At 48.6% G+C, this 11,564-nt stretch overlaps 1 protein-coding gene and 1 long non-coding RNA gene across 4 annotated transcripts in view; one reads left to right on the top strand and one right to left on the bottom strand.

The window, feature by feature from the left end:
- Positions 1–1,457: 1,457 nt before the first annotated feature.
- On the bottom strand, positions 1,458–11,473 carry LOC112674101 (uncharacterized). 3 transcript variants are annotated; one of them, XR_003145219.3, is made up of 5 exons: positions 10,580–10,715; positions 10,293–10,487; positions 7,614–7,715; positions 6,888–7,046; positions 1,458–3,393 (listed from the first exon to the last, which is right to left on the bottom strand). It is a non-coding gene; the product is annotated as an uncharacterized LOC112674101 (long non-coding RNA). The 3 variants fall into 3 exon arrangements; XR_007405446.1 differs by lacking the exon at positions 1,458–3,393 and adding an exon at positions 11,369–11,473 and having other exon boundaries at positions 6,852–7,046; positions 10,580–11,003; XR_003145220.3 differs by lacking the exons at positions 1,458–3,393; positions 10,293–10,487 and having other exon boundaries at positions 6,852–7,046; positions 10,580–10,718.
- The window catches only part of PTGIS (prostaglandin I2 synthase), a 40,356-nt gene continuing 40,129 nt past the window's right edge, over positions 11,338–11,564 (top strand). Inside the window, 1 exon segment of the mRNA XM_025470376.3 lies at positions 11,338–11,472. Within this exon segment, the coding sequence (XP_025326161.2) occupies positions 11,399–11,472 (74 nt within the window). The 5' untranslated portion in view covers positions 11,338–11,398.

Raw genomic sequence — 11,564 nt, 5'->3', positions numbered from 1 at the left:
TTACAAGTGAAAGTTGTTACTCTCTTTGTGCCAGCCAAGGCTTTAATATCAACCTCACACTTCCTGTAAATAATTTCAAAGTTTTCTTTCTTTGCCTATGTTCCAAAACAACTTTAAACACATTAGAATGGTTTACTATTTAAAAGTTTCATAGGATTTCCCTGTGAGGCTACCTAAAGTAGGTTTTTTTGGTGATGCACGTTGCAGATCTTTAACAACCTTCTCTATTTCTCCCACAACCTTTACCGTTATCCAGACACAGCAGCAGCATCTGGGAGTATTGAGGGTCTCAGACAAAATCCCAGAACCAGAATCTGAATTTTAATGACATCTTCATGTGGTCTATGTGTTCCTGAGAGAAGTACTTCTTTGGGAATTGGTCTGTTTTTCCTTCTATTCTGAAGCCAAATATGGTAAATTATATTTTCCTGGAGAATTCTTTTTATCCAGATTTTCAATTTTAATTATAGAGAGGAACAAAGTAGACCCTTATGATCCTTTCAATTTTCTCTTTTTCTGTGGCTAATTCTCCCCTTATAGTTTCTTATTATACACACTTGCACTGTCTCCATTTCTTCTGGATTGTGTTAACCAGTGGTTGATCTGTTTCACTGTTGATGCCTTTCTCTGTCATCATCAAAAGGACCAGTTTTGGGGATTTATTTATTAGTCTTCTTTTCCCCCCCTGTTTTACATGGCTACTCATTAAAACAAGGGGGAGAGTGATTGATTTCCATATTTCTGTATTAATTACTTTTGCTTTCCTTCAGTTTGTTTTCTTCTGTAATCCTTTTTCATAAAAATTTTGTTATGTTATTTTATTTTATCTTATTTTATTTTAGAGTAATGTCTATGCCCAGCATGGGGCTTGAACTCAAATCCCAGAGATCGAGAGTTGCATGCTCCACTGACTGAGCCAGCCAGCACCCCCTTAATTCTGTCATTTTGGGAGTTTTGGGGGGAGAGTTAAAAGTCTTTCACTGTAAAGTCTGCATCTTCAAAATTTGTTTTGTTTTTTTGCAGGTACTTCTTCCAATATTTAATAAGTTTGGAGTCTTTCTCTAATGGCTCCCTTTGTGCATATAACATATGATAGCCTGAGTCCCTTATTTCTTTAGACAGTGTCTATTAGTTCCCTTTTATAAGATCCTATAGTTCTTATATAGGATATATAATATAGTTCCTCCTAAAATCTGTACTCAGAACTGGCATGCCATCACTTCTGCACCTCCCACTGGTGAAAGGAGCATTTTCTCTTTCCTTCCTCCTTCTCCCTCCATTCCCTGATTTTAGTCAAGAATTTTTATCATTTACTTTTGTACTTATCATTCGAACCCTTGATGGTCAACTTTGAATTATAGGCTCCAACTCCCAAGTATTGTAAAAGACACTGTTCAGTTTTTTAAAAATATTTTTTAAAGATTTTATTTATTTATTTATTTATTTATTTATTTATTTATTTATTTATTTATGACAGAGCAAGAGCATGAGTGGGGGCAGGGACAGAGGGAGAGGGAGAAAGAGACTCCCCACTGCACAGGGAGCCCAACTTGGGACTCGATCCCAGGACCCTGGGATCATGACCTGAGCTGAAGGCACATGCTTAACCAGCTGAGCCACCTAGGCACCCCAACACCATTCATTTTTTGCCCAGTTGTCCAAAGGGTCCTTTATCTTGAATGTATAATACCTCTTGGCACGTGGCTTCGTGTTGGCCACTTTGGATCATTTTCCCTAGCACAGATTGTGACCTCCTATTGTGTAGATTCAAGCCTTCATTCATTTCAAGTTTTCTTGAATTATATCTTTAAGTGTCTGTTCTGTTCAATCATTCTGCATTTCTTCTTTGTAGGTTCCAGTCCTGCACGCTTTGGTTCTCCACTGTCTTGTCTCCTCTTCCTATCATTTTCTTTCTCCCGCTCTCTTCTATGTCATTTTCTCCCCCCGCCCCCATTTCCTCATTTCTGTCATCTGTCTTCCGCACAGGATTTTCCACAAGGTCTGTTCTTCGTGTGTCTTCCAAGTCGGTCTTGCTTTCTGTGATCTTATTTCCTTCTATTTCTTTCCTGAGCTCTGCTGGTTCATCATCGTTCGCTTCTTCTGTGGACCATCTTCTTTCTGAGTTCTTGAATTATTTCTGCTTGATTGTTTTCCTTCAGAGAGGTGATTGCTCATTCAGTTTTTATTCATGCCAAAATTATTTGGAGGCAATTTTCATCTTCTCCATGTTAACCTTTTCCATCTGTTGCTAGATTTTAATGTCCTTTTCTGCAGGGTTTATTACAGTATCTTTGGAGCAAGGCTTTTATGTTTATTTTTTAAGGCTTGCACTTTAAAGGGCTTGCTTTTCCTAGGTCACCTATCTGCCAATTGTTCCCATGGATGTGGGGAAGGATAGTTGCCTGCCTTCCTAACCGAATGGTATCTCCTCTACCGCCAGGGAGCCAGACTGCTTCCTGTGAATATCCTCTCTGTAATTCTCTGTTATACTCTGTTTCTCTGAACCAGACCAGATCCAAGAGGGCTTCTGCTGCCAACACTACTCACCCTGGGTCCTACACTCATTTTTTTTTTAAAGATTTATTTATTTATTTATCTATCTATTTATTTATTTATTTATTTATTTATTGTTTATTTGTTTATTCATGAGAGACACAGGAAGAGAGAGGCAGAGACACAGGCAGAGGGAGCCTGATGTGGGACTCGATCCCGGGACTCCAGGATCACGACCTAAGCCAAAGGCAGCCCCTCAACCACTGAGCCACCCAGGCGCCCCCAGCCTACACTTATTTCTATAAATAAGGAGGATAGCCTTTACCTCAGGGATGAACACTCGCTTTCTGAGATTTGCTACCACTGAACCCACTCACTACATCCTGTGTGGCTTCTGCCCTATTTTAAAGCTGCTTTTGGAAAACTTTACACACACTGTGAAGTTTATGGATTATATCCTTCTACTGATGTTGCTAAAAATGGAGTTTTGTGAGGCTTTTTTTTTTTTAACTCTCCTTGACGCTTTGGTATAATTTCAAGATGGAGAAGGAGAAAATATTGCCATATGCAGCCACTTTTCCTACCCCTGTTATCTCACTGGGTCCTCTTCAGCTACTCTGAGACATAACCAAACAGCTAGGATCGCTGTCCCCGTTTTCCTACAGGAGGAAGCAGAGACTCTGAGGCTTTCAGGGTGCTGCAGGGCGGCAGGAGGTTCCAGCACTTGGAGTCTGTCCACAGATCGGATCAACACAGGTCTGTTTTCTCCTTGGCCTCCCCGTCAGGCTAGCGCTCAGGCAGGACAGTAAAGAGTGGAGGAGACTGAGGTCCAGTCGCATCAGTTTTTCCACTCCAAAGGGCCAAGGCAGCTGGTTGGGATCCATGGGGCCGCCTGCACTCCTGTCCAGGGGAAACCAAGGGAGGGGAGGTTGCTGTGGTCTCTCTCCCCCAGCAACCATCCCCTCGGGCAGGCAGCCTGGGAAGCAGGACGAGACCACTCCGGGGCATCATATCCCAGTCTAGAACATTCTGGGAAAGCTGCACAGGAGGCTTCCCTGGCTCTCCTGGCTCTGCCTGCCTTCGTCCAGAGAGCTGCACAACCCCCCCCCCCCCCCCCCCCCCCCCCCGCGGGCTCTCTGCCCACTGCATTCCCTGCATAATCCTGGCTCTCCTGGGGGAGGATGCCTGAGGCTAGCTTGTGGCTGCTGAAAACCTTGTTCATTAGAAAACCTCAAATCTCCTAACCCAAGGATGTGCCCCCATCATAGAGACAATCAGCAGCAAGGCCTGGATGTCAGAAAACATCATTTCCTCCATCCCTCCTCTGCCTCCGATCCAGACATGTTTTTTTTTTCTCTTTTTTTCCTATGCCTGTACGAAAATGACCAAATACGGAAAGGCTGGCCTTCTTTCCTACTTCCTTCAAAAATCTTGATAAAGAGGCTTACACAGTGCTGGTAAAGAAATACTCAGCAAGTCTGTGCTGAAAGAATTACACTTCATCCATTTTATTAAGTGCTTACTGTATGTATTGGCACACGATCTTTTTGAATCCTCCCATCCACCCTGGGAAGGGGGCCCTGTCATGATCCCCTTGTACAGATGAGAAAACCAGGATTCCAAGCATGAAAAGCAGCCTATTCTGTATGTAACTGATGCAAACGACATCTACCCAAATTGACACAAAAAAGTTCAGAGATAAGGCCTACATTAGTTGGTTTTTGCTGGTAACAAAAACCTTAGAAGCTCCATGATTTATAATAACAATTCTCCATTTGTCTTACTCCTAAGTCTGGTGAGAAATCTCTGCTTCAGGTTGCAGATTGAATTCAGGTTTCTCTGTGTGTCATGACTAATGGCAGAAGCCAGGAAGGTCAAATGGAAATATATAGTTCCTCTCAAAATCTGTACTCGGAACTGGCACGCCATCACTTCTTCACTTCCCACTGGTGAAAGCATGTCATACGCCCAAGTCCACCATCACTGGTCAGGGAGATACTCTCTGCCCACAGTGGGAGGCACTGCAGACATGTGGTAAAGGCCGTGAATGTCTAGTTCTAATACAGGGAAAGTGTAAGAACTGGACACCATGGTCTCATCTACCACAGGACAGATCCAGGAATGTTAATTAACTGTGGGGCTTAGCAATGACTCTCCTCAGGGTCCCAGGATGGCTGCCACAGCACTGAACCAACCTCCACCGGTCCCACCCACTCACATACTGCAGATGTGTGTTGATAGAGTGACCTGCCCTCCTGGTCGTCCAGAACTGAGGGATTTCCTGGGATGTGGTGCTTTCAGAATGAAAACCGGGAAAGTCTGGTCAAACAGAATGAGTTTGATCACCCTGTGTGTGTAGTAGATTATTCTTGAACATTTCTGGGCAATGAGGGGATGACATATGAGTGTGTGTGTGAGTGTGTGTGTGTTATATGTGAGTGTGTGTGTTGCTATTCCTTAGCCCAACACAGCAAATGAATAAATACTCAGTATTACATACTTCCAATTGCAGGGACTATTTGACCACTTCTAATTCCACAGGGCATTTCACTTGGCAGCCTTTCTGCATAGGGCCCCTACCTGCCCTCATGTCAGCCTGGCCTTTACCTCCTGTCTCTCAGGCCTCCTTCTAAAGCCCCATTCTCCAGGGCACCTGGGTGGCTTATTTGGTTAAGCATCTGCCTTCAGCTTGGGTCGTGATCCCGGAGTCCTGGGATCGAGCCCCACGTCATCGGGCTCCCTACTCAGAGGGGAGTCTGCTTCTCCCTCTGGCCTTCTCCCTCCACTCATGCTCTCTTGCTTTCTCTCTCTCTCAAATAAATAAAGTCTTTAAAAATATAAAATAAAACTCCATTCTCCTTCTTTGATTCTACAGAGCACTTGAGTTCCACATCCCAACTCCAGATCTATTTTGCATATCCCCAAATGGCTTAGCCACTGGCCTTTGGCACAGCTAACCTCCAGGGCCAAAATCAGGTGGCAGATGTGTGTTGTTGGACTATGCGGTATTTTATTTTTGTTTTAAATATTTTATTTATTTATTAGTGAGAGACACACAGAGAGAGGCAGAGACATAGGCAGAGGGAGAAGCAGGCTTCCCATGGGGAGCCCGATGCAGGACTCGATCCCAGGACCCCAGGATCACGACCTGAGCCAAAGGCAGATTCTCAAGCACTCAGTCACCCAGGCGCCCTGGCCTCTGAGGTGTTTTAAAATAATGTGAGCTACTCTTTCTGGCTTCTCTTGAATCAAAAGACCTGGCCACACTGAGCACATAGTTGTACATGGCCCATCCATCGTTGGCTGTGCTGAGAAGAGGGAGCTTCCCTTGGGATGGGGCAGTGCTCTCCAGTTTCCACCATCTCCCCCACTCCCTATCACCTTCCTGATATGACAGGTCACTTCATTCATTTATCAGACTTGTTTGGAGACTTGAGTTTGCCACTCTCTCTTTAGTAGCATAAAAATAGTAGAAACTTTGCAGCTTTGGTCTTTTCTTCCCCTTCCTGTCCTCCCCCCTCAACCTGGCCCAGTGTCTGTAAGTGGAAGAATGTATTCTTGCACTGATGGAATTCATGCCTATAGAAGTGCATATAGTCAGCTTGTTGACTGATTTAATTTTTTCGGTTGTTGTTTTAGATGGCAAATATATTTCCTTACCTCTGCAGCCATGAAAATGTACCTGTCAGGCCTCTGGCATGGAGCCTAATCAACAGACCATGGATTCATCCTAACAGTTGAGTCAAGACCACACTTCCCAGGGGCTGGTCCCAGTTAATCAGTGAGGGAGGCAGGGAGGCAGGGAGGCAGGAGGCAGGCCCATTCCCAGGAGACACAGGGCTCCTCTGGAAGCATAAGGACTTTTTGTCAGCCGTACTGAACTTTCTTAGAAAGCCACTGCAGTCTACAACCACCCTATCTTCTTTTCTCCCTCCTTCCTCCCTCCCTCCCAGCCTCCACTGGCTCCCTCCTCACCTCCTCACTCCCTGCCTCTCATCCCGGCATTTTCCCTAATAAATCTCTTGGATATTTTTTTCCATGTTGGCTCTCTCAGAGGACCTGGACTAACATCCCTTCCCATAACAGGTTTAGATGAACTGAAAGGAAGAAAGAGCTTCCAGGCAGGTAACCAGCACAAATAAAGGTGGGGAGGTAGGAAACCCTAAGGTGTGTTCATACCACATGGGGAAATTAGTCTGTCCTAAGAAGGCTTCAAGTCCTCATGCTATAGCCTATCAAAAGAAGTGCTGTGTGACCTTGCGTAACTTACTGAGTGTCTCTGGGCCTGGTATTTACCACTGGCAAACTGGGAGTACAAATAGTACCCATTTTATAGAGTCTTGTGGGGATTAGACAAGTTAATATGAAAAAGTGTTTTTAATGGTCTAAATTACCAACTAAACTTGGAGCCATAATTACAAAAATACTTAAAACTGGCTTTCTCTGATGGGGCTGGATTTTAACTTCGAAGAAGGCAACACACATAATATTTTCCTTTCCAAATACAATTTGTTTGTAGTCTTTGGGATGCAGACATGAACCAGATCTAGTCCCTGGAAGAGAAAAAACAGGGTTGTGGGTCAGAAAGGGCCGTCCTTTCCCAGCAGAGCCCCCCGTTTTCTGGAGTTGGGTCTTGACATTGTCCTCATGACCCTATTACGGCTAGATAAGAGAGCAGAGGTTGGGCGGGATCAGAGAGTTGCCCAGATGTCTTGTGTCTACTGGACAGTGGACATCTGGACACAAGACTCTTACAGAGGAACATGTGGATGCTTATTACTGGGTGACCGCCCCTGGGAGAGGTAGAGGGAAGAAGGAATTTCCTGAGACTCTATCTGACACAGGGGCTTCACTCCCCAGATGAAGGCTTGGATGCCAGGGTTGAAACCGTACTGGGTGACTCCCTGCCATCACCACTACCAGCAACATGCCCATTATACAGATAAAGTAGTTGAGGCTCAGTAAGCAGAAGTGATTTGCTTAGGGTCGTGCAGCAAGCAAGTGGCAATGTTGGGATTTGAATTCAGCTCTCAAGCCTGGAATGTCCTAGCCCTTCCACCATGAGCCGGAGGGGTGGCCCTTGGGGAAGTTTTCCTTAATCTTTAGTCTTAAAGCCATACCAGCCTGCAGCACAGCCTTGTCAGGCCCCGTGGGTCAGGAGAGTTTGGAATCTCTGCTTCTTGCCAGAGCTTGCTTGTGCTGCAAGATGCCACATAGATACCCTATGAAGAGGATACCCTGTTAGCTTAATAAAGCTAGCAAGTCTGACCTGTAATAAAAGTGAAAATAGGGATGCCTGGGTGGCTCAGTGGTCAAGCATCTGCCTTTGGCTCAGGTTGTGATCCTGGAGTCCCAGGATCGAGTCCTGCATCAGGCTCCCCACAGGGAGCCTGCTTCTCCCTCTGCCTATATCTCTGCCTCTCTCTGTGTGTCTCCCATGAATAAATAAATAAAATCTTTTTAAAAAGAGAGAAAATAATAAGATGAAGGGACACATTTGAAAGCTCGCAAGGGCTGGTACTGTGAGAATCACTTTGGATGCATTGACCTCACGGAGTCCTCACCACAGCCACAGCTGGCAGTTTGTCTTAGCTAGAAATGTTTTTGGCTGCATGCAAGAGGAAATCTGACTCATGGTGTCTTCAGCAACACAGATATTTTATTATTTCATAAACGAAAGGCTGGAGTTAGGTGGTTCTTGGGATGGTTATTCTTTAGTTCTGGTTTGGGGTCTGCAATCATCTTCCCGGCCTTTCCTTATAACATCCCACCATTACATCCTCACACAACGGCCGCCAGGGGACAGGAGGCAAATAGGGAGGAAAAATTCTCCTAGAAACCCCAGCAGAGGTCCAGAAGGCACCCACTTGGCTTGTCTGGGGACCAATCCCCAGCAAAGAGGGATATCCCCAGTTGGCTCAGACCAATGGGAAGAAGGCGGGGCCATCTTCCTGAACATGTGCCTAATTCCTTTTTTTTTTTTTTTAAAGGCTTTATTTATTTATTTGAGAGAGTGAGAATGAGCAAGGGGAGGGGTGTAGGGAGAGGGAGAAGCAGACTCCCCACTGAACAGAGAGGCCAACGTGGGGCTTGATCTCAGGACCCCAGGATCATAACCCGAGCCGGAGGCAGATGCTCAATGGACTGAGCCAGCCAGGCGCTCTGCATGTGCCTAATTCCTGAACAAAATCAGGTTTCATTAGCAAGGGTAGAGGCCAGGGGACCCAACACGTTGTTCTCTTAAACTGCTTCCCCTGGGTGGGGAGGTGCCCCTGGATTGAGCAGGGAGGAGAGACATGCTTGGGAGTGATTTGGACTGGGGTGCTGCTGGTTTACACTCAAGCCTGGGATGTGTGGTAGAAGAGCTAACATTTATTGAACACCTACTGTGTACCAGGCCCCATGCTGGGTGATTTCATTCTCTCATCATCTATTTTTTTTATTTTTTATTTTTTTTAATTTATGATAGTCACAGAGAGAGAGAGAGAGAGAGGCAGAGACATAGGCAGAGGGAGAAGCAGGCTCCATGCACCGGGAGCCCGACGTGGGATTCGATCCCGGGTCTCCAGGATCGCGCCCTGGGCCAAAGGCAGGTGCCAAACCGCTGCGCCACCCAGGGATCCCCATTCTCTCATCATTTAATTCAGTCCTCAAAACAGATCTGTGGGGAAGGAACCATTCTTCCCATTTTTCAGATGACAAAACAGAGACCAAACACTGATCCCATGTATGGTGAGAGGCTGAACTGGGCTAAGTGCTGACAGCAGTTAACTGTCACTAATGCTCACCTGTGTAGCCGGCACTCCAAGGCGTGTCCCCTGGATTAGGTCATTTACTCACCCCCACTCCACTGATGCAGCACCCTGGCTCAGGCAGAGCAGACTGCTCAGAGTCACACACTTTAGCATCGGCCAAGCTGGGCTGTGAACCCCACTGCCAGAAGGCTGCCCCATGGTGCTCCCCAAATTTGGAGAAAACTCTCCAGGCCTGTTCTGTGGCCTTTTTGGGATTGTTGGCATTGTAGGCAGATAAGCTGGATAAATAAACAAGAGGTTCAGGAAACTCCTTTCGCCTCTTGATGTTCTAAATCCAGAGGACACACGAGGGTCATCCAGCTGCCTTGACAGCCAACATTGAACAGGCAAATAGATGAATCTTTAACATGATAGCAAGAATATTAGGTACTGTCAAGAAAAAAAAAAAAAAAAAACCTGGGGAATCTGGGTGGCTTAGTCACCCAGGACTGAGGAGGACGCTGCAATGGTGGAGACCATAGGCAGAATGTGGGCCTCTCCTACTCCACTCACCATATTCCCCCCTCTGCCCCCACATCACTGTCCCATCCTTGTACCCCCTTCCCCATCCTCATCCCCCTCAGTGCGAGTCTGCTTCTCTCTCTGCTCCTCACCCCTCTCATTCTCTCTCTCAAATGAATAAATAAAATCTAAAAAAAGAGAGAGAAAAACCCAAACAGGTTAAAGCAATAGAGAATGATGGTGTGACCATTTAGACCAGGTGGTCAAGGAAGGCTTCTCTGAGGAGGTGATAGTTGAACAGAGACAGAGGAATGAGGGATGTGATGGAAAGAGCCAGCTGTGCAAGTCTCTGAGAAAAGATAGCTCTAGACAGAGGGAATAAATACCAAGTGCAAAGGCCCGAGGTGGAAGTGAGTTTGGCACACTTGGGGAAGGACAAGAGGTGAATGTGGCTGGAACAGACTTGGGGAGGCAGAGATTGGGGGCTGTGAGGTTAGGGAGGTGAGGGGAGGGAAGGGCAGATCACGCTGGTCCTTCCAGGACCTTGTAAGGACTTGGGGCGGTGCTCTGAGTGAGATGGAGCCATGGGGGATTCTGAGTAGGATTCAGTTACAGGATCTGACTTCATGATTTCAGGGGTGATGAGATTGAACTCAGCATCACCAGATCCCACTCAGCAGGGAGTCCGCTTGGGATTCTCTCTCTCTCTCCCTCTGCCTCATCCTTGAATAAACAAATCTTAAAAAAAAAAAAAAAAAGATAAAAGGCACCCATCAGTAAGAAACAGGGAGTTAGAATCAGACCTCCACCCACTGACTCACCACACTCACCTGTGCCAAACACAGTACAGCCCTTTGCAACTTCTTTTCACTGCAAGCTCTCCTTGCTTTCCCACAGTGCCTCTGACCTGTCGGTTCCCAGCTGGCCTCAGAGAGGGTGTGAGTGGGTGGAGGAGCAGGTGGGGGCAGTCTGCGATCCTCCTAGCACCCAGGGGTGCTCACTCTTGCAGAGTCGCGAGACCTGGAGGCTGGCACCCGAGCGCCAGGTAGCGGTGGCAGGGGCCACCGGGTCCCGAGCCCCTGCTCTGCGCCCCGGGACAGGTCTGGATGCTCGACGCCCCTGCTCTGCACCCCGGGACAGGTCTGGATGCTCGGCGCCCCTGCTCTGCGCCCCGGGACGGGTCTGGACGCTCGGCGCCCCGTCTCTCCCAGCGGCGGAGGGCGCGGTGACGAAGGGCCGGGCCGGGAGCGGCTCCTGCAGCCCCGTTCACTACGGTTACTGAGGGGCTCGGGGACCCGGGCGGCCCCACGTGGCGCGACCGGCCCGGGCCACTCCGGCCGGGGGCGGGGACCGTAGGCAGCTCGGGGGCTCCCCCGCCGCGCTCACCGCGCCCCCGCGTGCCCCCGCCCCGGCCTCGGCCCCCGGGTCGCCCGCCTCCCTCCTCCTGCCCCTCCCCCTCCCCGCGTCCCCGCAGTTTCCACCCCCCTTCCTGGCCCCGGGAGGGGCTCCCGAGAGCGCCCCGCCCCCCCGGGACCCCGGCGCCGCCGCGGACCCGCCCCCCGCCGAGGCGGGCCGCCGGGCAGGGAGCAGGGAGGGAGCGAGCGAGCGCCGAGAGGCACCTGGACGCCCGGAGCCGCCGCCGCCCGGCCATGACCTGGGCGCTGCTCCTCGGGCTCCTGGCCGCGCTGCTGCTGCTGCTGCTGCTGAGCCGCCGGCGCACGCGGTGAGTGCCCCCCCCACCCCCCACCCCCGCCCCCGGGGCGCCCTCGGCCTGCTCCCCGCGCCTGCCCGCCTCCCCACCCCGGGAGGGCCCGG

This window comes from Canis lupus, chromosome 24 (assembly GCF_003254725.2).
Source record: "Canis lupus dingo isolate Sandy chromosome 24, ASM325472v2, whole genome shotgun sequence".
In the NCBI taxonomy this organism is placed as follows: Eukaryota; Metazoa; Chordata; class Mammalia; order Carnivora; family Canidae; genus Canis; species Canis lupus.
Note: the sequence above shows the minus strand (reverse complement) of the source record. Positions and strands in the feature narration are given on the sequence as shown.